We start from the raw sequence: 24,147 nt of genomic DNA on the forward strand, positions 1-24,147 counted from the left end.
GCTGTTTTCTGAGGTGGGGAAGGCTGAGGGGAAGCCAGGATATGGCCGCTTCCGTCGAGAGGCGGTGTGTCTGCAGACTGCCTTCGCAAGTGCTGGGAGATTTCCCACCTCACAAGTCAATCTCACAAGAAGCAATCAGCTGCTTCTTGCCGATCAGCGCATCCCTCCGTGATGTCCCGTCCATTCTCTGTCATCCCCCCGCCCCTGTCACCAGTGATGGCATCGCCAGCTCCTCCCCAGCCCTCACTCCTCTCCACGGCCACCACGGCACCACGATGTCCTTCTCCCTCAGCCTCCCCAGTCCCCGTGCACAGCGTCCCTCCCCTGCCCGCAGTGAGCGCCCAGCCTTTGTGTCCCAACCTGGGGCACGAGAGCATCAAGGCAGGCCCCAAAGGACCACGGTGTTCCTTTGTCAGGGGACTCTTCAGGGAGTCTCTATTCCTAAATGTGGCCAGTGGTTGCCTCTGCCAACGAGTGGCTGAGTGCAGCTCTCAGGGCTTTGCCCCGACGTGAGAACAGAAGCAGAACAGGACTGTCGAGGGCGCGGGGCCAGATCAATGGCAAATACCCCAAATCACAGATAACGGAAGGCAGCATGCGCCGTTCGGGCAAATGAGGGGCTGCAGGAAGATGAGATGTTGATGAAAAAACACAAAGTAGATTTTCTCATCCCAACGACCTTGGCCAGGCCTGAGTCAAGGCCATACAACTGTCTCTATCTTAAAGGATGTTTTTGTCTCTGGCTTTTGTGAGCTTCATTGTGTTTTCCAAAAGGAAACATATTTCACTTGACCTTCGCTAGAAGGACTTACTGCATCCTCTCTTCTTGAACTTTATTCCTGTGTGTGAGTGTTTAATCATTTTCTTTTTTCTAACTTTTCCAGAAAGAAGATTGGCCCATGCACAAGCTGGAATGTTCTCCCATGGTTGTTTTTGGGGAAAACTGGAATCCCTCAGAGACTGTAAGGCTCACCGCAAGGATTCTGGCCAAACAGGTGAGGAAATGGGATGATGTTCAAGTGTACTTTCTTTCTTTTTTTTTTCCTTAAAGGTCAGAAAGAGGAGTGGCCTGTGGCGACCATCTCTGGTTAAACATTCTCGGGCTCATTTCCCCTCACGTCCCCACGGGCGGGCGTGGGAATAACACTGCAGCAGACACTGTTTGTTGTTGGCCCCGTGCAACAAGGATGTCACTTACCCCAGGTCGGGAACACAGCCACGGCTGTTAAATTCTGAACTTTTTTTTTGTTTGTTTTTAATGAATCAGGAAAATACAGCCTTTTCCAGTGTGAAGACCTGAGTGACAATAACTAGAGCATCCTAGGGAACCGGACTGGCCTGAGCAGCTTTGTGGTTTTCCCCTTTCCTTCTGATACCTATAGTGCCCCCTGTCCCTCCTCCCAGCAGCATCCTATTCCCCGCTGTCTCTGTCTCCTACTTGCTCTCATCTAGGCAGGCAGGGGACGGGCTGGAACAGCCAGCGTGACAGATGCAAAGGAGAAGAAAAGGGGAAGGAGAGGAAAAGATGAGAAATCGAGGCACAGTGAGAGAGGAAGGGCGTAAAAGAAAGAAGAAGTAAAGAGAGAAATGCCCCAAGGGGAACTGATGACGGTCCTGGACAGTGTCCTCAAAAGATGATGCCAAGACTGGAATCCTCCGCCTTTTTCAGTCAGACCTTACTGATGGGGCTCGTGAGGTGCCAGATCTCACAGGACCAAACTAAAAGATGGGGGAGAAACACCACGGGACGTATCCTTGTGACACAGCCTAATAGGTTGCGTGGCACTTAGCAGGCATAGATCTGCGGAGGCCCTGCCCGTGTCAGGGAGGGGCTTACTGCTGCTGAGTTGGGGGCAGGGCCCCTGTACTTGTCTTGAAGCTGAAATTTCATCCACTTCTTTATACCTGCCCTTTACACCTTCTCTATACCCCACCTCCCTTTAAAACTTTCTATTTTTTTGTCTAAGCCAAAGGGGTTTGTAGTGACTGGCACATATCTGTCCCCGGCCCAAGTTAGGATCCTGGACCACACAAACAGAGGTAGAACATTTCCGAACTCTGAGGTCATTGTTCCATTATGTGCGGTGCGGGTCAGGTGCTTGCTGGAGTGCCACATCGTCTGCTCTGCGGTGAGCAGAGGAGTCACGGGCTGCCTGTAGGGTGAGACCAAAAACATCCAAACTGTTTTCCTACGAGGGTGTTAATTTACGAGTCCTTAACGGACAAGGATCCTGAAGCATGAGCCCAGTTCTCGGTCGGGGGGACGGGGTGGGCGGAGGCAGAGCGACTGGGCGCCGTGTCCCGGTAAGATCTGCGAGCATTTGGGGAGGCCGGGGTGGTCCTTCCCTGCCCCCGCCTCCCGCTCTTTGGTGGCATTTCTAGTACTGTGGTTAAGAATTCTAAAGAAGCCCGTGTACTTTCCCTGAATGAAAAGCTTTTCCCAGGCAAGAGGACTTAACTAATCTTACAGAAATGGATCCTGTGAATGGAAGATTTCTGCTCCAGAAAGAACAGTGGCAATGTTTTGGCACCGGGAGGGTGGTCTGAAGGCTCTGATGAGTTTATGCCGGTTCCATTCAACTTGTATTGTAATTACTTATTGCTACTGATAGTCTGTTAAATGAAAAGTTACCTGGCCATCTTTTCATCTCAGTAGGACTTGATGATTAGAGAAACCAGACCATTTGTATTCTAGTAGCTTGCAAAGGGTTAGGGGAGACAGGCTACCCAACTACCAAGGGTAAGCTTAACATGTTAACCAGGGAGGAGAGAGCGCCCTGCCAGACCACCTGTATCCCCGAATTGAATAGCCAGATTACAAAGACACGGCCTCGGGCCGGCTCTTGAGCTCTGCTTTTGAACTCTTGTCAACACCAAGTTTATTCATGTTCTCAAAGCCTAGCAGGTTTACTATTGTTAGCTCCTCTTGGGGTGTCTAGAACAAAGCCAGCAACACGTTTAAAGTGAATCTGGGCTCACAGATACCACCAAAAGTGTTCTTTTTGAAACACAGAATTTGAGATCATTTTAGCCTATGCTTAAAGAAAGTGTAAAATGGATGGGGGGTTTGATTTTTGTTCCTTTTTAGAAGGAGAAATAATAAATAGGATGGTTCCCCTGTAGACTCAGAGTCCTTTTAAGTCGGGGCCCTAAAAAAGTTGATGTCTCGCCACTCTCCTTTCCCGTAGCGGGCATCTTTGAGCCTACTGTGCGCACAGCGCGCTACTGGGTGTCAGGAATGTGGTAGATGCTTGAGAAAGTTTTCCGAGGAAGTCCTTGCGATTTGGGCCCTGGGCAGATACTCGCAGCGCCCAACGGCAGGACTCCTGGAAGGGTTTTCTTTGCTTCATTGAGGATCGTTGCTCTTCCCTGATGTCGATGTAATAATAGTGAAAGCACCCCTTTCTGCCCCGGTGGTTAACATCTCCATCCGTGTGGTTTCTTCCCCATCACCAGAAGATCCATCCAGAGCGAACACCTTCCGAGAAGTTGTTAGCTGTGAAGGAGTTTGAGTCACGTAAGTTTTCTGTGACTGGCTGAGGAGTGGTTGGAAGGACACGTGTCTGTGGACAAGGAAGGCAGGGCTGGAGAAAGCACGGGAAGCTTGTGGTGCTGGGGATTTTAACAACTAGTTTTTATTTTGACTCGTGTGCCTGTTTTGAAAAAATGACTGTAACTCTTTTTTTTCCCCCTGAGTTGACATGATGACCAGGAAATAAGGGGAAGTAGGAACTCGCAGATGAGTTGCTGCATCTCGAGCTATCTCCTGCCGGCTCTCCTGGCATGCTGAGTATTTTTGTATCTTTGCTGAAATGTAGTCCTGTAAACAGCTGATGTCCTTACTGAAAGGCATTAAATCAGGGCTGTCTAGTGTCTTGACCATGACACAGATTCTGGGGCTAGTGGTGGGGGGAGGGGCTAGACTGGACCGCGCCTGCTTATCAGTACTGGCCTCTCGTCCCTGACCTCATTCCTCACGGTCAGTTAAGATTTCCTGTTCTGAGTGACTTCCAGTTGTCAGAGGAAGAGAAGAAAAGAAATGGCACGCCTTTTTTTTTGCCTAGAATTTATCAGTTACACCAAGTAATGGGGAAGAATATTTTCTGGGGGCTCCATAGGGTTTTCTTGGTTTTTTGTTTTGTTTTTGTTTTTTTCTCCATGCCATTTACAGGAGGACAAGGATGTAGCTAGAAAGTCAGAGTTTTCTACCCGGTGAATAATGGTTTGCTTATCCCCAGATCTGGAGAAATTAGACAATGAGAAGAGGGACTTGATTCAGAGTGACGTTGCCGCACTTCATCACTTTTACTCCAAGCACCTGGAGTTCCCTGACACGGACAGCCTGGTGGTCCTCTTTGCACAGGTAAGAACACCAGCCTCCAGTGACCATCTCTAGCCTTTCCCTGTCCAAGTCCCTGTCCCCAGCACACACTTGGTAAAGACGATCGGAAATAGACTGATGGCTTCTATGATGACAAGGCTGTTGACCTGTTGGACCCTGTTTTCCATAGCCCTGCTGGGTGACCTTGAGCAGACCTTGAGCTGGCCCTCCTTGATGTGTGGTACATAGGAAATTTACCTGACCTCTCCCTTTGGCACAGAAAGAGTTTGTGAAATCAGAGGGGTGCCAGCACCCCAATATTGTGGCATACTAGAAGCTCCTTGAAAGGAAAGACCATTTGAGGTTCCCACATTAAATTTTGCTTTTCTTCTCTTAAACCTTCTGTTCTGACCCTAGTGACTTTTACTCCTACAAACACTGTGTCACTAAAGCAGAGGCAAATCCAGATGCCCCCAGGAGGGAGGCCTTCTCTGATGCCCCTAGGGAAGGACAGTCACCAAGACAGGAGTCCGAGTGGGTCTAGGTACAGCAAGTCTCTGCTGACAGTTTTTAAGACGTCTTTAGAGAAGTCTAGGTTTACGAAAATCAGATCTAATTAAAAAATCAGAGAGACTTCTAGACAAGAGCAACTTAGAAGCGACTGAGACACTGGAAACCAGCTGTGTGGAAAGGCGAAGGTGGAGGCACGGTTGGAACAGTTGGAGGAAGTGCGGCAATCACTCTGCGGCTACGCGCAGTGTGACCGCATAGATGTTCCTCTCATGGCGAGGGTGGCACTTCCGTCATGACCTCCTGGATCAGATTGCTCTCCCTTAGGTAGCCAGCATCTCCCCTACAGGCCGAACGTGTAGTTGAAGGTGACCTTCCCGGAGAGAGCAGTAGGCAAGGCTGTTGTGTGGGTGCACACAGCTCTGTTCCCCTGCCAGAAACTTCCGTCTCCAGCTCCACAAAAGACCTGGGGTGGATGCTTACGCATCTTGATCTTAGAGCAGAATCAGCGTTGCCTGTGTACCTTTTGACCCAGTAATTCCATTTCCAGGAATCTGTCCCAAAGAATGATCAGAGAATGTGCACAGTAATTCACACGCAGATTGTCTATGGTAGGGTTCTTTTTAAAACTGGGAGGAAAGAAGGAAAACAACAAATGTTTTTTGGCCAGCAGTACCTGGCATAGCCTTGTGACCAAAGGTTATATAGCCTGTATATCTTGTTTCAGCGGGTGTGTAAAGATGTGCAAAACGTGGATAGAGCTGTAGTATAAAAGCAGGATAAAAATGTGTATAATATGAGAATACACACACATATGTTAAAAAAAAGATTTGGTGCAGGCAGGTCATAGGTGATTATTTCCTGAGTTGTAGACTATTTTTGCTTTTTTTAGTTGGGTAATTTTCTGAATTTTCTACAATGAGTATATGTAACTTAAGAAAACACTCAAAAGGGGCTCAGTGGGTTAAGCCTCTGCCTTCTGCTCAGGTCATGATCCCAGGGTCCTGGGACCCCACCTCAGGCTCCCTGCTCAGCGAGGAGTCTGCTTGTCCCTGCCCCCTGCCCCTTCTCCCGTACATGTGCACACCCGTTCTCTCTCCCTCTCCCGCAAATAAGTAAGTAAAATCTTAAAAGAAAAAAGAACACTAAAAAGAAGAAAAAAGATTAAAAAGCATCCATAATTCTTCCACTTCAGAAATTCCACGTTTAATGAATGAAGTGAGTCTTTATCTCTTTTTTGAACCACTTGAACTGCCGTGAGCGTGACTGCTACTGGTTGGATGAATTCCTTGATGGATGTGATGTTCTAGATAATATTTCTGTTTTGTGACTGTCGCCCTCAGGGGAAAAAAAAATGCCATTCTTGGTAAAAGAAAAAAGGATTCCAGTTATGAGTGTTATAGTAGATTTTCCTAATTTTCACTTTACCCTGGATTTATATTTTTCCTAAGGGTCCTAAGACAGTGGATTTGAGTGACAGTGGGCAGTTGAGTAATTGACTATCTGCCATTAAAAAAAAAAAAAGAGGGAGAGAGAGAGAGAGAGTTACCTGACTCTTTTCTGGACTAGAGAGGGCATGGTTATATGAGAACCCAGGAGAGATGAAATAAATATAGTGTGTTTTCCCTTCTAACTGTGAAAAAAGATCGTTTTTCCTCCAGCACAGCAATGGATGCTGGTAGGACTTCTCAGTTTTGGTGTGGGAGCTCTGGGACCCTATCTTCTACCAGAAATCAAGGCACTTGGTCTCACAAGCAGAAGTATATTTGTGGTGACAATGACTCAGAATCTTTGACATTTGGACTTACTCAAAATCCAGGAGATAAAAAGATACACACACACACAAACACACACAATAACTGAAATAATTAATTCCTTGATAGACTTCATATTTATCAGATCATAATATCCATTCTCACATTGTGTGTGTATGCACTTACATGTGTATGTGTGTGTATAGACACACACATGTATGTTTTCACATATGAATTTGAACAGGCACTTGTAGTATCCCCAGAGAAGACTCCAAAGCAAAGCTGAAAAGTGCTGTTCCAGCCCCGGGCCACCCTCTGGCCTAGCTTCCGGCCCCAAGCTGCGTGTCCTCTTCTCCAGCCTCCGAGCCTTCTCCTCCCTCTGCTTCGTGGGAGGGCGTCGTGGGTTACCTTGTGGCCCAGCAGCAGCTGGCAGCAGAAGGTGACTGCACTCCTCCGACAGCGTCGAGGTGCATTCTAATCACTGGGAACATATGCAGGGCTGGGAAGTATATTTTTGGTGTGCAGCCTACTTCTGGTCTAAATGCTAATTATGAGAATAGATTTAGCAAGGCACTTAACGCCTGAGTTGACTTGAAAAAAAGGACGGCGGCCCATGCATCCTTCTTAACAACATGCAAGTTCACCGTTCCTCTCTGGGGATATTTCAGAAGGGAGGGAAAACTGGCAGAGAAACTGCTATGTGGTTTGGCTTGTCCCCCATCCCCACCTCCCAGGAAGGAACCGTGAGGACACTGTGCTTGCAGGAGCCTTTGCTCCTGAAGAAACACACTTGCCCTTCCTCAGGGAGAGGACGGTGGAGGGAATCGAGCGACTAGGGCTCGTAGAACACTGAAGCCCGAAGGAATCTGGAATCACAGACTGGTCCGGGGCTGGAACAGCAGAGGACGAGATTAAGAGGCAAAGGAGTGAGTCTCCTACCCCTCAGAGTTAGTGAGGAGCTGTCTGTCCCTCGATCGGTTTTGAAAATCGTCGCTAGATTCTCATTCATTCTCTCCTTTTGCAGACACTGCTGAGACATGGTAGGGCTGCTCCGAGGTTGTCTGTAGATCACGAAGGACCCGCTATGGTGCAGGGCACAGAGCTCATGCTCCAGTATATTTGTTGAATGAATGAGAATCCTCATTCACTCTTACCCAATGTCGGTTGTAGCTCATTGGCTCCTGGTGGCTGGTTAATGTCCTGATGACAGAGCAGGTTGGGGTACTGGAAGACGGCACAAAAAATACAACATGAAGTCTACGTAGAAATGCCTAACACCTCCGGGCTTCCAAGGCTGTCCATTGTTCCAGCCTGCAGTAATCTCTTTTTATGTCGAAAGTTCTAACTACTGGTTGTAAGTAGGTTGAATTGCAAAAGCCACAAATGAAACCCGTCACAGCCTTTACTTCTCTGTACATCTAGATTTCTAAGCCTTTTGAGTTTTATGGAGAATTACCTTATTATTATTCCTAGATCAGAACAGTTTCAGAGGAAAATGAGATAGAGTAAAACTCTAGCGTTTCTGAGAACTTTGTTATCTGAATATCTGGTCCTAACTCTGACTCCTTGTCTGCCAGTCACTATTTCTATGGCCTTGAGCAAGTTCTCAATCATTAACCTCTCCCTGAGCCTCAGTTTCCACATCCATAAAATGGGTCAACAGAGCAGTTCTGCAGATTTATGAGAGGGTAAACATGTAGCACGTAGCATAGGGCCTCGCCCAAAGGACGTGCACAGTGGATGCTGTTTTAAAAAGCACGTCTGTTGGCCTGAAATGTCCCGGTGCAGTGTCTCCAGTACGGAAGGGCGTGGTTCTGACCCATGGGGTAAAAGCGTTCGGCTTGTGTGCCTCACAGGCAGCCTTCACAGCAGCTTGGCAGGACTTGGGGGGGCGGTGCGGTATCTCAGCTTTTGCCACTGGCTCTGGGCCAGTCACTGCTCCTCTCTGACTTCAGATTCGGCATTTGAAAAGTACAAAGACTGGTTCCCCTTCCAGTTCTGAAGTCTTAGATGTAAAGGAAAAATACCCACTGAGTTGTCTCCCCGTTGGACCGGGTGTGCGTCAAGGGCACGGAGTTAGGCCTGTTCATCCTTCTGTGCCCAGTGCCCACCCTGTAGTGGCTCTCAGTGAACATCAGTGGAAAGAATAAATGTACAGAACATAAAATCAGGGCGTACAGTCCTCGGGGCAGCCTGCTCACTCTGCGCTAGACTTGCATGAGCGCGAGAATTCCTCTTCTTCTGAAGGCCGAGACAGTTGCCAGTGGTTGATTCGGGCCGAGATGTGGAAGACGGGCGTCTGTCCCTTAGCCTCCGGCCCTCAGCCCTGTGCCTCTCGCAGGGATGGGCAGCAGTTAGGTCAGCGGTGGAAGCGTGTCCCCATTTATCACCTCACCGCGTGGGGCAAGTTGTGGATTAAGTGACTTCTTTTTCTTAATGTATCATTTATTGGGCTACAGTTGACACACAGGGTTACCTTAGCTTCAGGTATGCCACATAGTGAGTCAGCACTGGTGGACATCGGGAAATGGTCAGTGCTCTAAGTCCACCTGTCCTGCCCCCTTAACGCAGTCAACACAGTATTCCTGACTACCTTCCCCATCCTGTACGTCATCCTCATGGCTCATGGCTTTTTTACCCGGAGAAACTCAGGGACAGAGGGACCCTGTGATGGGTTCGGGATCATACAGCCGATCTGTGGCATCACTGGGACTGGACTCCAGGTATCCGAACTCCAGACTTCAGTCCTTGGAGCCTTAGCGGCTGTGGTGGCCTCGGGCCACTGTGTGGGGGGTGGCGGGGGAGGGCGGGGGGTGGCGCGGGGGGTAGGTCAGCCGCACTAAAGGTTCTTCCTTCCTAACAGTTCTGCCTTTGTTTGTTACACATGAGATTGCTGGGTCAGTTTTGTTTGAGCCAAGGGTACGTTGGCCAAAAGACAGGTTTTTACATCACTCAACTGGAATGTCGTCCTAGTTAATTTGTGAAAGGTCAAAATTAAAGAATGATTTCTATCCGAAGAGAAGCTTCCTCTCACCTGTTTCTTTCTCCCCCTCTCTCACTGCAGGTTAACTGTAATGGCTTCACAATTGAAGATGAAGAGCTTTCTCATTTGGGATCAGCAATATTTCCCGAGTAGGCTGAGTTTGACTTCACTTCTTTTTCTTTCTACTTAACTTAACACTAATTAGATTTTTTTCTTTTTTGATTTTTAAATAACCTACCTAACTGCATGTGGCAGGCATGAAACTCCAAGTGAATTAAGACACCTTTTTAATTCTGCCAGATTTCAAAATATTTCCCATCCATTTAAGGATCCAAAGGTAGTAGTTAAGAGAACAGTGGCTTGTTAAGTCCTGCGAGGTACAGAGCTATTATTAAAGAATATTTTATAGTGCGCATAGAAGGAACAGTCCGTGCCCTGCTGAGAAATTTGCTTTTTGCATGTCTTTGGTTCTGGAAATCTTTGGGTTTCTTATACTCAAAGCAAAACACTAATTGCCAACCAAGAATTGGCCATAGGCTAATGCAGAGACGATATGAGCTGCTTCTACAGCTGTTTGTTCTTCTCGAAAAATACGAGTATAAAAACAGCACAGCTGGGGTGGGACACTCTGCTCAAGTAGCAAACTAGGAGGATTTCAAAGAACGACAGGATTTTTCTTTACTTCAGGAAAACTCAAGTAATTCAAGAAAGGCTGGCCCGCTGGCAAATGCAGGTGTTTATAGCTCCAACTCTCATGGATTTGCCAAAAATGGCTTTGCTGTGGGGTCTGCTGGAACGGGTGTTTTCAGATGCTTCGGATCCCTGAAATCAGTCCTCCCTGCAGAGATGGAGCGAAGGAGCCCTCCCTGCACCCCCCATCTGAGTCCACAGTGTAGATCGGCGAGGCTGTTAACACACACCCCCGAGCCTTTAGCTTTGGGCTGAAGCAGAGAAAAGGGGACACCCGTGTGTTTGCCGTGGATGATGCGTGAGCTCCCGGGGCGCGCGTGTGCGTGTGTGCGTGTGTGCGTGTGTGTGTGTGTGTGTGGCCGCCAGGATCTGGGTGTCACACGGGTCTGAAAGATAGAGAAGCACATGTACAGGCCCGTGTCCCGGCAGCACCTGCCACGGGCCTTCCCAGCCACTGCAGCCGGGAGTTTCTTCACGTGAAATTGTCCCCGTGGCCAGAATGGTGGCCTCGGCTGTTCGAATTCTGATAGTGAGGAAAGAAGTGTCTTAGGGAGAAGGCCTTGAGGAAAGGAAGGAGAAACCGGGCGAGGCCATCAGACCCTCTTTAGAAGGCTCTTCCTGACAACTTCAGACCTGAAAGAACGTAGCTGCTCTCAGTGTTTTCCGGATGGAGAGCGAGGGTCAGTGGTGGTGTCTGGCGTTTTACCGGGCGCAGTGGTCACGGGGGAATGATGATACCAAGGGCGTGAACTCTTCTGGGTCCTTTGCCTTGGTGAATTTCTCCCACCGTTATTGAAAAGATACCCAGGGGTCTGTCTTGAAATGAATTAATAGTTCGTCAATGAAAGATTCTAGAAAGCGGCTTTTCCCTGAGTGACAGCTGTCAGTGCACTTGTTTGTCAGGTTCCCGGCGGCCTGCTGGCCTGTCGTTAAGCCAGGTGGGCTGTGCTGCGTGGCAGAGGCGACCCTTCCAAAGGACGAGACAGGGCTCAAGGCCAGTCACATGGCTCACTCCTGTGGCCTTAGCACCTGGGAGCTGGGAGACGACCGCTCCCTGCTGTGTTCGGCAGAGCGAGGGCAGCCTGTCCTCATCGGGCCCCAGTGCTCTCTGCTCTTCTGTGCCGGGGCAGGCAGGACCGGGGTTCTGGCAGCTGAGGGCTCAGGCAAGTGACACTGGCCTCCAGAGCCATGTTCCATATGGATGTGAGTGCCCATATGAGCCCCAGTTTCCAGGCAGTTTTAATTGGGGGAAAAATCCCTTTGGGCAGAAATCATATCGGCATTGTGATTTCAAAGGCAGCATTTTCAGAGATCAAGCACTGTTTCCCTGTAGTTTAGAAATTTCTGTTCTCAGAACTTTGACCTTGATATAATCAGAAAGCTCAAAGCCCCTCGCATAGGCGAGTCTCTCTGTCCTCTCCGTCCCTGAAAAGCAGACAGTGAGCAGCAGGAGCAGTAATGTCCCAATTTTCCAGATGAGGAAATCAAGGTGTGGAGAGAGAGGCAGCTGGGCTCCTCAGAGCCTCTCCGGGTACCCCAAGCCCTGCCCGAGGAAGCTGGCCTCTCCCTTGGTGGCAGTTTCCCAACAGCTGAAGAAAAGACGCCAGAAATGATCCACAAACAGAAAAAGCTGCTTGGAACCGGCACCCCATCTGTCCCGTGCGGGGTCCAGTGGGGGAGCCGTCTGCCACGGCCGCTGGGCTCTGAGTCCTTCATCTCGTGGGAAGGAGCGTTGGTGGGATTCATTGTCACCACTGTTTTTATTGTTGTGTGTGTGTGTGGTTTTTTTTGTTTGTTTGTTTGGCCCAAATGTCACCATTTTGAATTGTGAATTTCACTTTTCCGTATTGCTAGAGGCATTAGATATGATACAGACACAGGCAGGACGATCTCTTAGACTATGATGGCCAACTGTTAGATTGTTTTTTTCAAACGTCCTACCAAGATCCCAGTCTTGCAACCTAGTAAGTACATAGCCCAGGATCGCCTGATCAGTCTGCCTTCCGGGGAGAAAACTGGGTTTTCTTTTCTGATTGACAGCGTTGCACTGATGAATCACAGCTGTTGCCCCAATGTCATTGTGACCTACAAGGGGACCCTGGCAGAAGTAAGAGCTGTACAGGAGATCAGCCCGGGAGAGGAGGTGAGTGTGCAGCTGGCGGCCACCGTGGCCCTGGGTTTCCAGCTGCGGTTTTACAGGGCGATCTGGAAGATTCCGTGTGGCCGCACTGGGCAAGGTGGTCTGGGAGTGATCCCAGCAGCTGACCGGTCTCAGGCCCTGCAAGTCCGTGATCAGGTTCATGGCTCCTGACTTTGAGCCCTACGCTTTTGCCTTCCATTCAGTGCTCCCCATTTTTGTCTATGGCCAAGAAAAAACAGGAAAGAATAAATTTGTGCTCAATCTCTTGCAAAGACTGATAGAGATTTGCAGAGAAAGGACACTGCCCAAATGAGCTCAGCAAGATTTTGGAAGCTCTTGAACGTTTCTGTATTTCTCCTGCCGAGCAATTGAGTTTGAGCTTTTGCTTTTTCTTAGTGAATTTTGGCCTGCCCCCCCCACCCCAAAGAAGGTCAATCCCACTGTTACATGAAAGAGAGAAAAGCAACCCAGCGGTAGCTAACGCGTAGGACACCAGATGCCCACATGACCCTCGCACATGCTGTCTCTCCACATCTGAGCTCCCGAGAGATCGTTGTTTAGGAACGCAGTTCAGGTGGTGGCCGAACACACCAGCGGGCCAAGAGGCACCGTCTTAAACTTAGGGACGTGGAGAAAACCAGGTGTTCTCTCCCCTGCTCAGTGATTCCCTGTCCTTTCCCACGTGCTGGCTCCGAGCGGCTGCTTGGCGAATTGCGAGAGGAATGCTGTGTGCTCTTAAGTAAGTAAGAGATTCCCTAGCAGGGACACATGGATTGGTTAGGACCGTAACCGCACACTTCAGAGTCCATTTCAGTTTAATCGTCTTCAGTGCTTTTTCAAGGTCTTTGGATATTTAAAAAATTTTAGACACAGTGATTGGTGTGCTAAGCGATCAAGGCCTTGGCTTCTCCAGAAGCTGTTGACCAACCCACAGCCGAACTAGGGCAGGAAGTCCAGGGCACAGATGAGACTTTCTGCCCTTTGCTTAATTCATCATGATGAGCGTACCCTGTTTTCAGTTGAGGCCTCTTGCGACTACGCCGATGCCTCTGTAGGAGGCACAGTCTCAGTGGGTCAGAATATAAGTCACCAGGCTCCAGTGCTCCCCTGGGGCTGCTTGTGGAGACTCCACAGTCTGTCACCCGGCTGGGCCCGCACAGCGACACTGAGCGGCCTCTGTCGCCATCTTCTGGGCCCTTGTGTTTGCTGCGCGGTGTCTCTGTCCGTCCTGTCAAGGGAACGCAGCAGCTCTTGCTGCGGCGAGGGAGGCCTGCAGAGCTAGCTCCTGTGCCTTTGCCCTCCCGCGATCGGAAATGCGGTGACCTCGCTTTGGGGATCAGTGCTTTGGGGCGACTTGCCCTTTAAAGAGGGTGTCAGATGAGGCACGAGGTCTCCCTGACTGCCCTTTGGGTTGGGAAGAGCCTGGCTTGGCGGTGCCCGCAAGCACCCAGCCCGGTGCAGGTGCCCCCGCCTGCCAGCCTGAGGTTACTGGCACGCTGACGGCTTTGTGACATCCATCTGTTCGGTCAGACATTTGCCTGATGGTGTGGGATGAGCAGCGAGTGCCGTCCCAGTGAGTAGATAATGGGCAGTTAAATGCCGGGCTCCTCCATATGCTCCAAGTCCCAGTTACAGACCCCGTTAGAAAACAGCAAGGATGGGAGGACCCGATGAGCTCAAAGGCAAGACATCTCCAAGTTCTCTGGCCCAGCGGGGTAAGGCAGCAGCCTGCTGCTGTCCTAGAGGCTGTGTCCTCCCTCTGCCTGGCCCAGACTCCTGCGCCCTTGCCAGCAGATCGCAGATGTGTTCCTGCTTCCCCTCCATCCGGCAAGGCATCCAAGCTGGCCCAATCTGAGAAAGAAAGGAGCTGAACGAAGGCCGGGCAGACACGAACCTGGGCCAGTCTCAAGCACGAGTAGGGTCTGTGCGTCTCCACATGTGACGGGGCCCTGTCCTTGCTGGGACACATCCACCGTTGGCGGTCTTTGGGGACGAAGGGGGTGGGCATGCTTTCAGCGCTCCCCGTTGACTGTTCTGGGGACTCCTTGATTCTCTAGAAGGCGGAAAGAAAGGCTCTTTCTTTCCATAGCAAGGACATGGACAAAACTAGGGGATTGCTGACTTTAGAGAATTCAGGGTTTTTAAAGGGAAGAGCATCCCCCCAGCTGTGGCGCTCCTTGGGGCCCACCCCCGTGAGTGTTTGCAGAGCCGCAGGAAGGGGAAGGAGCGAGTGCTCCTGCGACAGACAGCCTTGTCCACTCCTTTTACCCCCTTAGGTGTTCACCAGCTACATTGATCTCCTGTACCCAACAGAAGATAGGAATGACCGGTTAAGAGACTCTTACTTCTTTACCTGCCAGTGCCGGGAGTGCACCACCAAAGACAAGGTAAGGCCCCGATCAGGTCAAGGTGCCGACCCCCCCCTGCAGCTCAGGACCTCAGGTGCCAGACACTGCCCTGTCTGCCTTGGGGTATGCATTGCCCATGTTCTTCCGTCCATGCCCCCCGTTCCTCATTCTGTTGTCTTCATTCGTAGGTGTGTGAGCCCACAGATCTGCCCATAGCAAACATGTTCTAAGTGTCCTGCCTTGATAAGGATTGTCTAGAAAATTCGTATTTTTATTTGTTTGTTGTAAAAAGGTATTAGAATACTGAGTTTCTTAGAGCTAGTGCCCAGTTTCCTTGCAACTTTAGAATGGGCGAACCCCTATCTCTACATGGAAAAATAGACTAGTTGAGAGGTTTCCCCTTGGTGCAGTTTCTGTACGAGGTAACGTCTTGCACGTGTGGATATTTCCCACAGGATAAGGCCAAGGTGGAAATTCGGAAGCTCAGCGATCCCCCAAAGGCAGAAACCATCCGTGAGATGGTCCGATATGCGCGCAACGTCATCGAGGAGTTCCGGAGGGCCAAGCACTACAAATATATCCTTTACACCTGCCCAGAAGTTTACTGCCCCTCACCTGCCAGAGGTGCTGGGTGAGCTGGGGGTTGGGAGTGGAAGAAGAGTGAGTATAAGATTCCGAATGTGCAAGTGTAAGATTCTGAACGTGCAAGACATCTGCCTGTCTCCTGGCAGATGTGGGCAGAATAACGGACTGCCTGTGACTTGGCGTCACCCGCACCTAGTTGTATGGTGTTGATGTCATCTTTCTTTTTGTTTCACTGGGGTGGTCAGGAGCTGGATGTGGTAGAAGAGTTTATGGTCAAAGCTGTGAAGGAGAGTTCCTTGAAGGCCCTCCCTCATTGCTTGGGTGTTGTACTCCAGGCAAGCACAGTACCGTGGGCTTTGCTTATTACAGCACTGTACCTAATCCACACAGGGACACACAGTTTTGCCATCCCCATGTAGCAGCTGGGACTCCTAGATTGGAAGTAATTTACCCAAGGGACAGAGCTCTCCAGGATTTTTGCTCCAGGTCTGCTGGCTACCATAATCCATATTCTTAACCCCTACATTACAGCATTTTCTTAGGTAAAAAGGCATCACATTTACACATGGGGGGAAGAGCTAAAAGCAGTGGAGGAAGTTAGAGGCACAATTTTTTTTTTTTTCTCAGTCTAAAAAAGAACTTTCCTATAGTGGGGACTTCTTCCTTAAAAATGCTTCTACTAACGTGCTGATGTTGGGTGATGGAGGTTGAAGGTTTGTAATCTTAAACGTTGTTTATAGCTGAACCGAGGGTCTGTTCCTCATGGCTAAAATTTTTCAATTAATAGTTGAGGTCATTAGTTTTTCCCAAAGTTTCATTCTTTAAAAAAGCATGTTACTTGCAGAAAAAAATATTTTCCTTTCCCTTTTGCTTGGCTTTACCTAATTTACTTTTTCAGAGGGTGAGGGAAGGGGCGAGGTGGAGGGAGTAACTCCTTGAGCCCAGCCTTGGGCAGTGCCCAAGCAGAAAGGCCTGAGCCAATGGTTTCCTTGACTCCAGAGCACCCCCTAGTGAGCTGCTGGAGATCTGCGAGCTCAGCCAGGAGAAGATGGGCTCCGTGTTTGAGGACAGCAACGTGTACATGCTGCACATGATGTACCAGGCCATGGGCGTCTGCCTGTACATGCAGGATTGGGAAGGAGCCCTCCGATACGGACAGAAAATCATTAAGCCCTACAGGTGATTGCAATGGCTGTCTTCATCCTCTTAGCAGGGACTGGAATTGGGTGATTTGGAATGTTGCGTTTGTTTTCCGGCTGTCCTGTGTCGGAACATGCCTCGAACAGCTTTCTCTTTCTGCACCCACACCTGGAGGCCCAGGGGCAGGCTGCTGCTGCGTCAGGCCTGGCCTGTTGGGTCGGCCGTCTGCAAGAGATGCCTGTGGAGACAGGTTGAGGTTAGGAAGGGGGCACCGGGCAAGAGCCCTGCCGGGACCTGTCCATTGTGCTGTGTCCAAAGTAGTTAATTCCTATCAGTGTTAAGAAGCCACCAGCTTGTTTCTTTTCCCTCCCACGCCTTCCAAGGTAAACAGACGTGTTCATTGTTAAGCGGGGGTCTCACATCCCTGCTTTTCCCTCGTTAGTCACACCACCCTCTTCTTGTGCTTTTTGAAATTGCAGCCCAGTTTGCAAGTGGGGACATGCTAGGACCATTGTGTTGGTTTTGGTTATCCATTCCCCCCTGCCAAAGCTCCCCACCCCCACCCCTCCTTCTGAATAAGGCAAGCTGGATTTTAGCTTCCAGGAATAGTGGATTTCAGCCCCGGGGAAGTTTCCTATTTAGAGGGTTTTTAAACCTCAAAGTGTGTGACTGATGGAGGTTTGAGGCAGTGTCCTCCACCTCTGAGTAGCCGTTTCAGGGCTGGGAAGGCCTAGATCTTATCAGCGGGGCCCTTGTTAAGTGCATTCACATTGTACATTTATTTGCAGGGTCTCCCTGAGACCCAAGTGGCTCAGCATCCCTGGGCATTAGACCTGAGATCCCTGTGCCCCAGAAGCACCCCCGGTGTCTCTCATGGATTTGAGACGCCCTCAGCACTCCCTCCGGTTCTGGGGTTGGGGACTATAAAGTCTGTGTCCAGTCTGGATTTCCAGGGCCTTCCACTTACCCTGCCTTGCCCAGAGAAGCCATCAGGGGGAGCTCAAGGGAAGCCAGCTCCTAAAATCTGCTCTTAGAAACTATTTGCTACACCACAGAGGCTCTCGAAACCTGTCATCTTCCTAGGCTGGGTGAGAAAGGCCTCTGGTCTTATGCCCACTGCCCTCTGTGAGATCCAGAGGGTGGGGATGAGGGAGAGAGAATGATACGAGATCATCTTCGCCTTGTGGTCCGTCTCCCAGCAGGGCCTTGCTCCCCTGGACCCTTCCTCAGCTTAGTGAGCTCCTCCTGGAGGCGGGCTCTGGCGCCACAGCTTCCCCTGGGCAGATGATGCCACCTGCCCAGGAATACAGCTAGGATGTGCCTCTTTTGGGTGGCTCTTGAGGGTAGCGCCATATAGACCGGTCTATAAATCAACACCTGCACACACACACGCTTCCTCTCTCCGCCCATCCGCTCTCACCCATGAGTGGCCTCTTGGTCTCTTTCCCTGGCAGGCCCTACCTGTCAGCCTTGTAAAATGCGGAGAGGGAATGCCGGCTGTATACAAGGCCCCTACTGGACCACAGAGAACACTTACCTAGAAGTAGGTGTCCTGACTGCGGAGTGCTGGCCGCCTTGTTAAACCAACTGATGCCATAGAGTGTGACAGAAAGCTGAGGTCCTGAGACACACGGGTGTGTGTGTGTGTGTGTGTTTAGATGTACTGTTTTTTTAATATGAGGGGATAGGCCTAGTGTCTTCATAAATAGGGGATTCACTTTAAAAGATGTTTTTCCCTGTGCCCTGCTCTGGGTGCACCCAAAACAAAAATCTGGGATTAGGATTGAATGTTGTGTTTATCAATGTTTTTTTTGTGTAGGATTTCCCCTGCGGTTTTTCTGTAGCTTTTCAGAAACACACGAATTGCATGAAAGGAAGCGCCTCTGGGGTGCTTAGACAGGATCGAGCCGTCCACACTGTCCCCTAGCACCTGCCAGGGCTTGGAGGAGCCTAGTCGCCACGGGGAGCGGGCCGCGGGCTGGGCAGCCGTGGGCTCACTGTGCCTGGTCTACGGGCTGCTCCCGGGCCTTTGACAAGTGGCCTTTTACCTTCTCCTCTTCCTGCAGCAAGCACTACCCTCTGTACTCGCTCAACGTGGCCTCCATGTGGCTGAAGCTGGGGAGGCTATACATGGGCCTGGAAGACAAAGCTGCTGGGGAGAAAGCCCTGAAGAAGGTACGTTGACAGCGTGGGGCTGGGGGGGGGTCCCGGTGCCCCATGGTCCCTTCGTCCCCTGCTCTCCTGCCTGAGAGGGCTGAGTGACTCAGGCCCTAGAGATTTGACCCACTCTTGAGTCACCTCCAGCCAGAGAGGTGGGGAAGGTGGGCTGGGTAGGTCAGAGTAGGGTAAGTGATTGAGCCTTTGCCTGGTCTGCACCCAGGCCCTCCCGTAGGAGAGGGGTGCGCCCACTGAGAGGGGCTGGCTGCCGTTCTGGGCACAGCCTGTGACTGGAGAGAAGGGGGGACCATCTCCATCCTGTGGGAAGCCCTGGAAGTGGACAGAGGCCATGGGGTGGGTTGGGAGACTGTGCTGAGGGAATCTTCCATTTGTCCTTCGGTTTATAAGTATGCACTTACAGTTTCTAAAATGTACTTAACTGTTCATCCAATACCAGCTACATGGGAGGACCCTCCTGTGGGTTTTTTTTTTTTTTCTTCTTTTAATTCTCACAAAAATGAGACTTTCCTGATGGAAAAATTGAGATCCAAACAGGCTGAGGCCTTCCTTCAGACTGGGGTCTTTCTGAGTTGGAAGTGTCCACTCCACTTACTGAGGCTGCGACCCACACGTGGGCAGACCAGGCCCGTGGGCAGTATTTGCCTCCCTCGGGGTCCACAGCTGTCCCGTGTGATGGACAGGGCAGGGCCCTGACCTGTTACCTGACCGGAGCTCACAATCACCGTCCTGTTTGATTCTTGTTCTTTGTGTAGAAGTTAACAGGTGATGAAATGTAATCTTTGAGACAGTCTGTTGAGTCCTGTAAGAAAATGTCTGTGAATGTTGGGGCCAAATTCCCTGTATCTCCCCGGAAGACTACTTGGGAAGGTGGTGTAAGGTCCCACATCCCAAACAGAAGGGTCTGGGCCCAACTAGGCTAGAAGTGTGAGCTAAGTATAAACTTCTCCTTTTTTTTTTTTTTTCCTTTTTTAAATACTTTTCCCTTTTTTAACCATAGAATTACCTCGTAAGGTAACAGATTTATTGTCTTGGTGAATTGACGGAAAATTGACTAGTTGGGTCACAGGGGCAAGGTGCTAGTAGTAACGAGGTACGACATCAGTGAAGGACACAGGAGATCTGAGCAAGAAGTGTGAGTCCTGAACTGACCACAGAAGAGAGGGAGCAGGGGAGGCATTTGATACAGGACATTCCTGAAGGCTTACACTGTTCTTGGCCTGCCTCCTGTTGGTCTGAGATCTATGAAGTGAATGGTATAAATGAGAAGTTTGTCCATTAGAGTCATAGGCCATCAGAAATTCTGTCTGGAGAGTGGAATTTCTATATGTGAGTAATATAGTTGAATACAAAAAAGCAAAATAAATTCGTAGAGATAACATTTGGGCTCTGCTTCCTATATCCCGGACCCTATTCTAAGCACTTCATGTGTACTAACAACTCTGAGAGGTAGGCATCATTCCTATTTTGCAGATGAGGAAAATGAGGCACAGAGTAGTTAAGCAAATTGCCCAAGGTCACAGAGCGAGGACGTGATGGAGCCCCCCAGCAACTCTTCCACTTTCTGTTGCCCCACTATGAAGAAGCCTTGTCATAAATATGTTCTCTCCAGCTTCCTCAAATGAGACCCGCAACTACTTTTAAGGTTTTTTTTTTAAGAATATGTATTACAAGGAAACATGCCGTTTGAAAGGGAAGGACAGTCGCCTCATGTCTTACGGATTAGCCGTGTCAACTAAAACCGGGATAGGTTCGACGTGAGGTTCACTGTGGACTTCTCTGTTCCAGCCTGTTGACTTAGTTGAGCACAGCCAAGTCATTCTGTCCCTAAAGCATTGCTCACTGCAGTATCTAGAATATCACGAAATGGGTTTCTCTGTATCCTTTCTTCGGCTAGTGGTACAGACTGGGTGACTGGTTGGTCATCAGATAATCTCATCTATTTAAAAAGAAAGGAAGAAAAGGAGGAGGCCAGGTTCTGGAGGAGACGGGGGCTCTAGGAGCCCGTGTGTGTCCTGGGCCTTGACGCAGAGCAGTCTGGCTGGGGTTACGGGGGCCCGCGGGGCAGGGTGTGGGCGAGAGGGGGCTGCTTCCAGGCTCTCAGCCGGTCGCTTGTCTCTGCCTCTCCTAGGCCATCGCCATCATGGAAGTGGCCCACGGCAAAGATCACCCGTACATTTCTGAGATCAAACAGGAGATTGGAAGCCACTGAAAACACGACAACTTGGTCGTTTTTATTTAAATGCTAATGCAGAAGCCTTCCAGGATTTGAATATTTCCAGTCCTATACACGACTCCTGCATTTCTGTAAAATCGCTGAAATGAAATCGCTACTCGCACTTAAGCCTCCCACGTGGCTTACCTGGAAGTTGGTCTTCACCTTTCCTCTTAGGACCCAAATAATCTCGGAATGCTTTTGTTGCCCTAAGAGATAGTGGCATGGTTTCGTATGTTATCACAGATTCTGGACAGAGTTTAAAAAAAATATGATTATTTTTCCCTTCATGCCTATTACGATGTTCTGAACACACCGGAATGATGAGGGAGAATAAAAAAGGTAACGGTATTTGAAGTTTGTCTTTTCTTCTGTCTGCGGGGAGGAGCTCACGGCGGCGGTGGGAGCCGGGTCCGGGAGGGGCGGTCACCACCGTTCTGCATCGGGGTTCAGCCTGTACTGGCTCTCAGGGCTCGGTGACCTTGGAGGAAGAAAGAAGGTGCAATGAAGTCACCCAAGTGCCCCACCCTGGCGGGGGACGGCGTCTGTTCTGAGGCTTCGGTCCAGTATCTGGAATCCCTTTAACGTATAAAGGTGCCTTGCTTCGCTTTCTTGGCGGTTTTTTTCCCCCCTCCTCTATCTGAAAGCAGACTTCCCATTCCTCATTCTGATTGTTCTCATGCAGGACTCTCCTCGTTTGGAGGCCCTCCAGGGTAAGCTGGAGAAGGAAAAAAAAATTTTTCCTTACCAACTCTGTGTTGTTGAGCAAACACTGATCTGTCCCTGCGTGGCCAGCAGGAATCCAGCTTCCCACAGTCCGGAGGGCAGCAACCTGGGCGCTGTATGCTAGCAACGCCTCCGAAGGCCTGGCCTGACCGCCCGCATCCCCCAGGCCGCGCCGTTTCCTGGAGGAGGCTCCTGCAGTCCAAAGAGTGGCACTTCCCCACTGGTAATAATTAAAACCTGATGGAGTCCGCACTTGAGTTTTCCCCCATATTCATGAGCCACAAGCAGCTGCAACAGCTGTAATCCTGCACCTTACCCTTCTGGCCGCATCGATACCCACATGCACACATCTCACACGTGCACGTGTGTCACACACACGGGCCTAACTGCACACAGCGGGGATTCAGCAGGCAGAATGCATTCTCTTGTTCAGTGAAGTGCAGTCAGGTGCTTACTGAACACCTACTGTCTGCAGAACACTCCAGGTGCGGGGAAAGAGGAGTGAGGCCTGGCTCCAGGGAGCTTAGTGTTTGGAGAATGCTGACTGACTCTGGAGGAAGCCCAAAGTAAGTTTAGCCGCCACCCCCCCCCACCCCCATAGGTTTTGTAACTGTTAGGAAAGTAATGCTTTCTCAAAAAATGGAAATACTGGAGAAAATAAGCTGTTCTTTCTTTCTTCTCCAGTCCGACTCTCCAGAGGTGACCCCTGGCAACCGTGTGCTGATGCGGCCCCAGTTCTCCCCGCGCCCACGTAAGGTGTGTACGCAAAGAGATTCGAAAAAGGCAGAATGGTGCTGACCTATTGTTTTGTGATCTCTGTCTCCGACTTAACCAGATGGACCTCTTCTCACTCCAGCATTTGCAGATTAGCCAGAGTCCGAACATGGCACTGACGGGGTCACAATTTACTCCTCCTGTTTACGGACACGTGGTTTTCCAGGTTGCTGTTATTAGGAACAGTGCCACAGGCACAGCCGGCAACGCAGAGCTTTGCTCTCAGGTGGTAGCGTTTTGGGGCTAGATTCCTAGGATCCGGTTGTGAAAACTAGTAAAATCTGATTAATTTTGGCCACATTTCCTTTCAGTATTTGTTTTCCTCTACTGTCATAACAATGCAGGGTTTGAAGTGGTTTTGCCAGTCTACGGCGTGAACTACTGTTTGCTACGCTTGTACTGATGAGACGGGACACTGTCTCCTATACTTAGGAATTCCTGTTTTTCTTCCGCAAGTCGATATTCACAGTTATTGCCTATCTTGCTAATCATGTCTCTCCTAATTTTATTCTTTAAAGATTTTTCTTAGCGGGGGGAGGGGCAGAGGGAGACTCTGAAGCAGACTCCCCACTGAGCACAGGGCTGGCCGCGGGGCTTGATCTCACTACCCTGAGATCAAAATCAAGAGTCTGGTGCTTAACCGACTGAGCCACCCAGCCTCCCCTGTCATACTAATTTATAAGCGCTCAGTGTATTTTGGGATATTAGCTCTTTGCCATGTCCTGAAAATGCTTTTTCCCTGGTTGGCCATTACTTTATTTTTCATGACACTTGCTGTAGAAAGTTTTGATCGTAAAGTGAAGAAAAGAAAAAGTTTTCATCTGTAAATGAAAAAAGGAAATAACGATTTTTAAAGTCTTTGCTTTGCCTGGGAATTTAATAGGTAGAGATCCAGTCACACTCTCTAAAATTTTTAAATTTTCAGAATTGCTAGCCGCTTATGGCAGCAGCATTGACAGATTGATTTTCCTCTGCTGATCTGAAACAGTCCCATTATCGGCCCTTAAGATTTAGGTTTGTTTCTGTAGTCTCAATTATCGCGGCACTGAGAAACTTCTAGTATCTAGTAGGGCTTGTCTTCCGTGTTCTCTTGACTTGTTCTGACCGTTCTCCCACGTGTAGCCCTCCGAAGTCCTTGAGCATCATTTGGCCAAGCCGCCCTTGGCCTTCGCCTCCTTCCCCAAGAAAGTGCTGTGTGGTGTTTAGAACTGTGCTGAGTGTGAGTAATACGCAGGTGTGGACTTCTCCGAAACGTGAGTCTTTATATCCAAGAATGTGGTGAGTTTAGCAGTTTGTCTGTTTTGCCTCAAAATGGTTAGGCTTTGTTTATATAGGTCCTACCCACGGATCTTCATTCCTAGATACTGTGTTTTCCACAGCGGTTATGAATGAGCTCTTTTCTTCCATCATGCTTAACTTTAAGTCAGATAATGTTTTCCCATTTGTTTTTATCAAGATGTAAAATCACAAAATCGACGTATTTGACCCTGCTTTTGTCATTTCATTGAATGTCTGTGAATGTTTTTCTTACACTTAACTTTTTGCTCTCTGGGTTTTCTTCTTTCTTAAAAAGTTTCCTTCCTCAGCTCCGCTAACAGTCTGGAGATAAAACAGGAACCAGCAGTAGACCTGTTTATCTCAAAATATGATAAGACTCTTTCTGTTGTTATCCAAAGAAAATAAACTGAGTCCGTGTACTCAGTCCACGAAAGAGAAAACAAACTAGTGTCTGTACCTCTTTTCATTCTGCTGCTTTCCATTTCCACCAGCACTTTGTCTGTTACCA

General features: G+C 49.5%; 1 protein-coding gene and 1 long non-coding RNA gene across 2 annotated transcripts in view; both read left to right on the top strand.

Annotated features, from left to right (window-relative positions):
- SMYD2 (SET and MYND domain containing 2) overlaps positions 1 to 21,212 on the top strand; it is a 47,667-nt gene extending 26,455 nt beyond the window's left edge. Inside the window, exons 3-12 of the mRNA XM_044267193.1 lie at positions 885 to 995; positions 3,457 to 3,517; positions 4,239 to 4,363; positions 9,650 to 9,717; positions 12,299 to 12,401; positions 14,675 to 14,785; positions 15,202 to 15,322; positions 16,336 to 16,510; positions 18,538 to 18,646; positions 20,778 to 21,212. Coding sequence (XP_044123128.1) covers positions 885 to 995; positions 3,457 to 3,517; positions 4,239 to 4,363; positions 9,650 to 9,717; positions 12,299 to 12,401; positions 14,675 to 14,785; positions 15,202 to 15,322; positions 16,336 to 16,510; positions 18,538 to 18,646; positions 20,778 to 20,858 — 1,065 coding nt within the window. The 3' untranslated portion in view covers positions 20,859 to 21,212. The remainder of the gene's footprint in view (positions 1 to 884; positions 996 to 3,456; positions 3,518 to 4,238; positions 4,364 to 9,649; positions 9,718 to 12,298; positions 12,402 to 14,674; positions 14,786 to 15,201; positions 15,323 to 16,335; positions 16,511 to 18,537; positions 18,647 to 20,777) is intronic.
- A 418-nt stretch (positions 21,213 to 21,630) lies between these two features.
- LOC122918135 lies at positions 21,631 to 22,671 on the top strand. The gene is made up of 3 exons (XR_006386562.1): positions 21,631 to 21,810; positions 22,063 to 22,153; positions 22,272 to 22,671. It is a non-coding gene; the product is annotated as an uncharacterized LOC122918135 (long non-coding RNA).
- Positions 22,672 to 24,147: the final 1,476 nt, after the last annotated feature.

Source organism: Neovison vison, chromosome 10 (genome assembly GCF_020171115.1).
Source record: "Neovison vison isolate M4711 chromosome 10, ASM_NN_V1, whole genome shotgun sequence".
NCBI classification, from domain to species: domain Eukaryota; kingdom Metazoa; phylum Chordata; class Mammalia; order Carnivora; family Mustelidae; genus Neogale; species Neogale vison.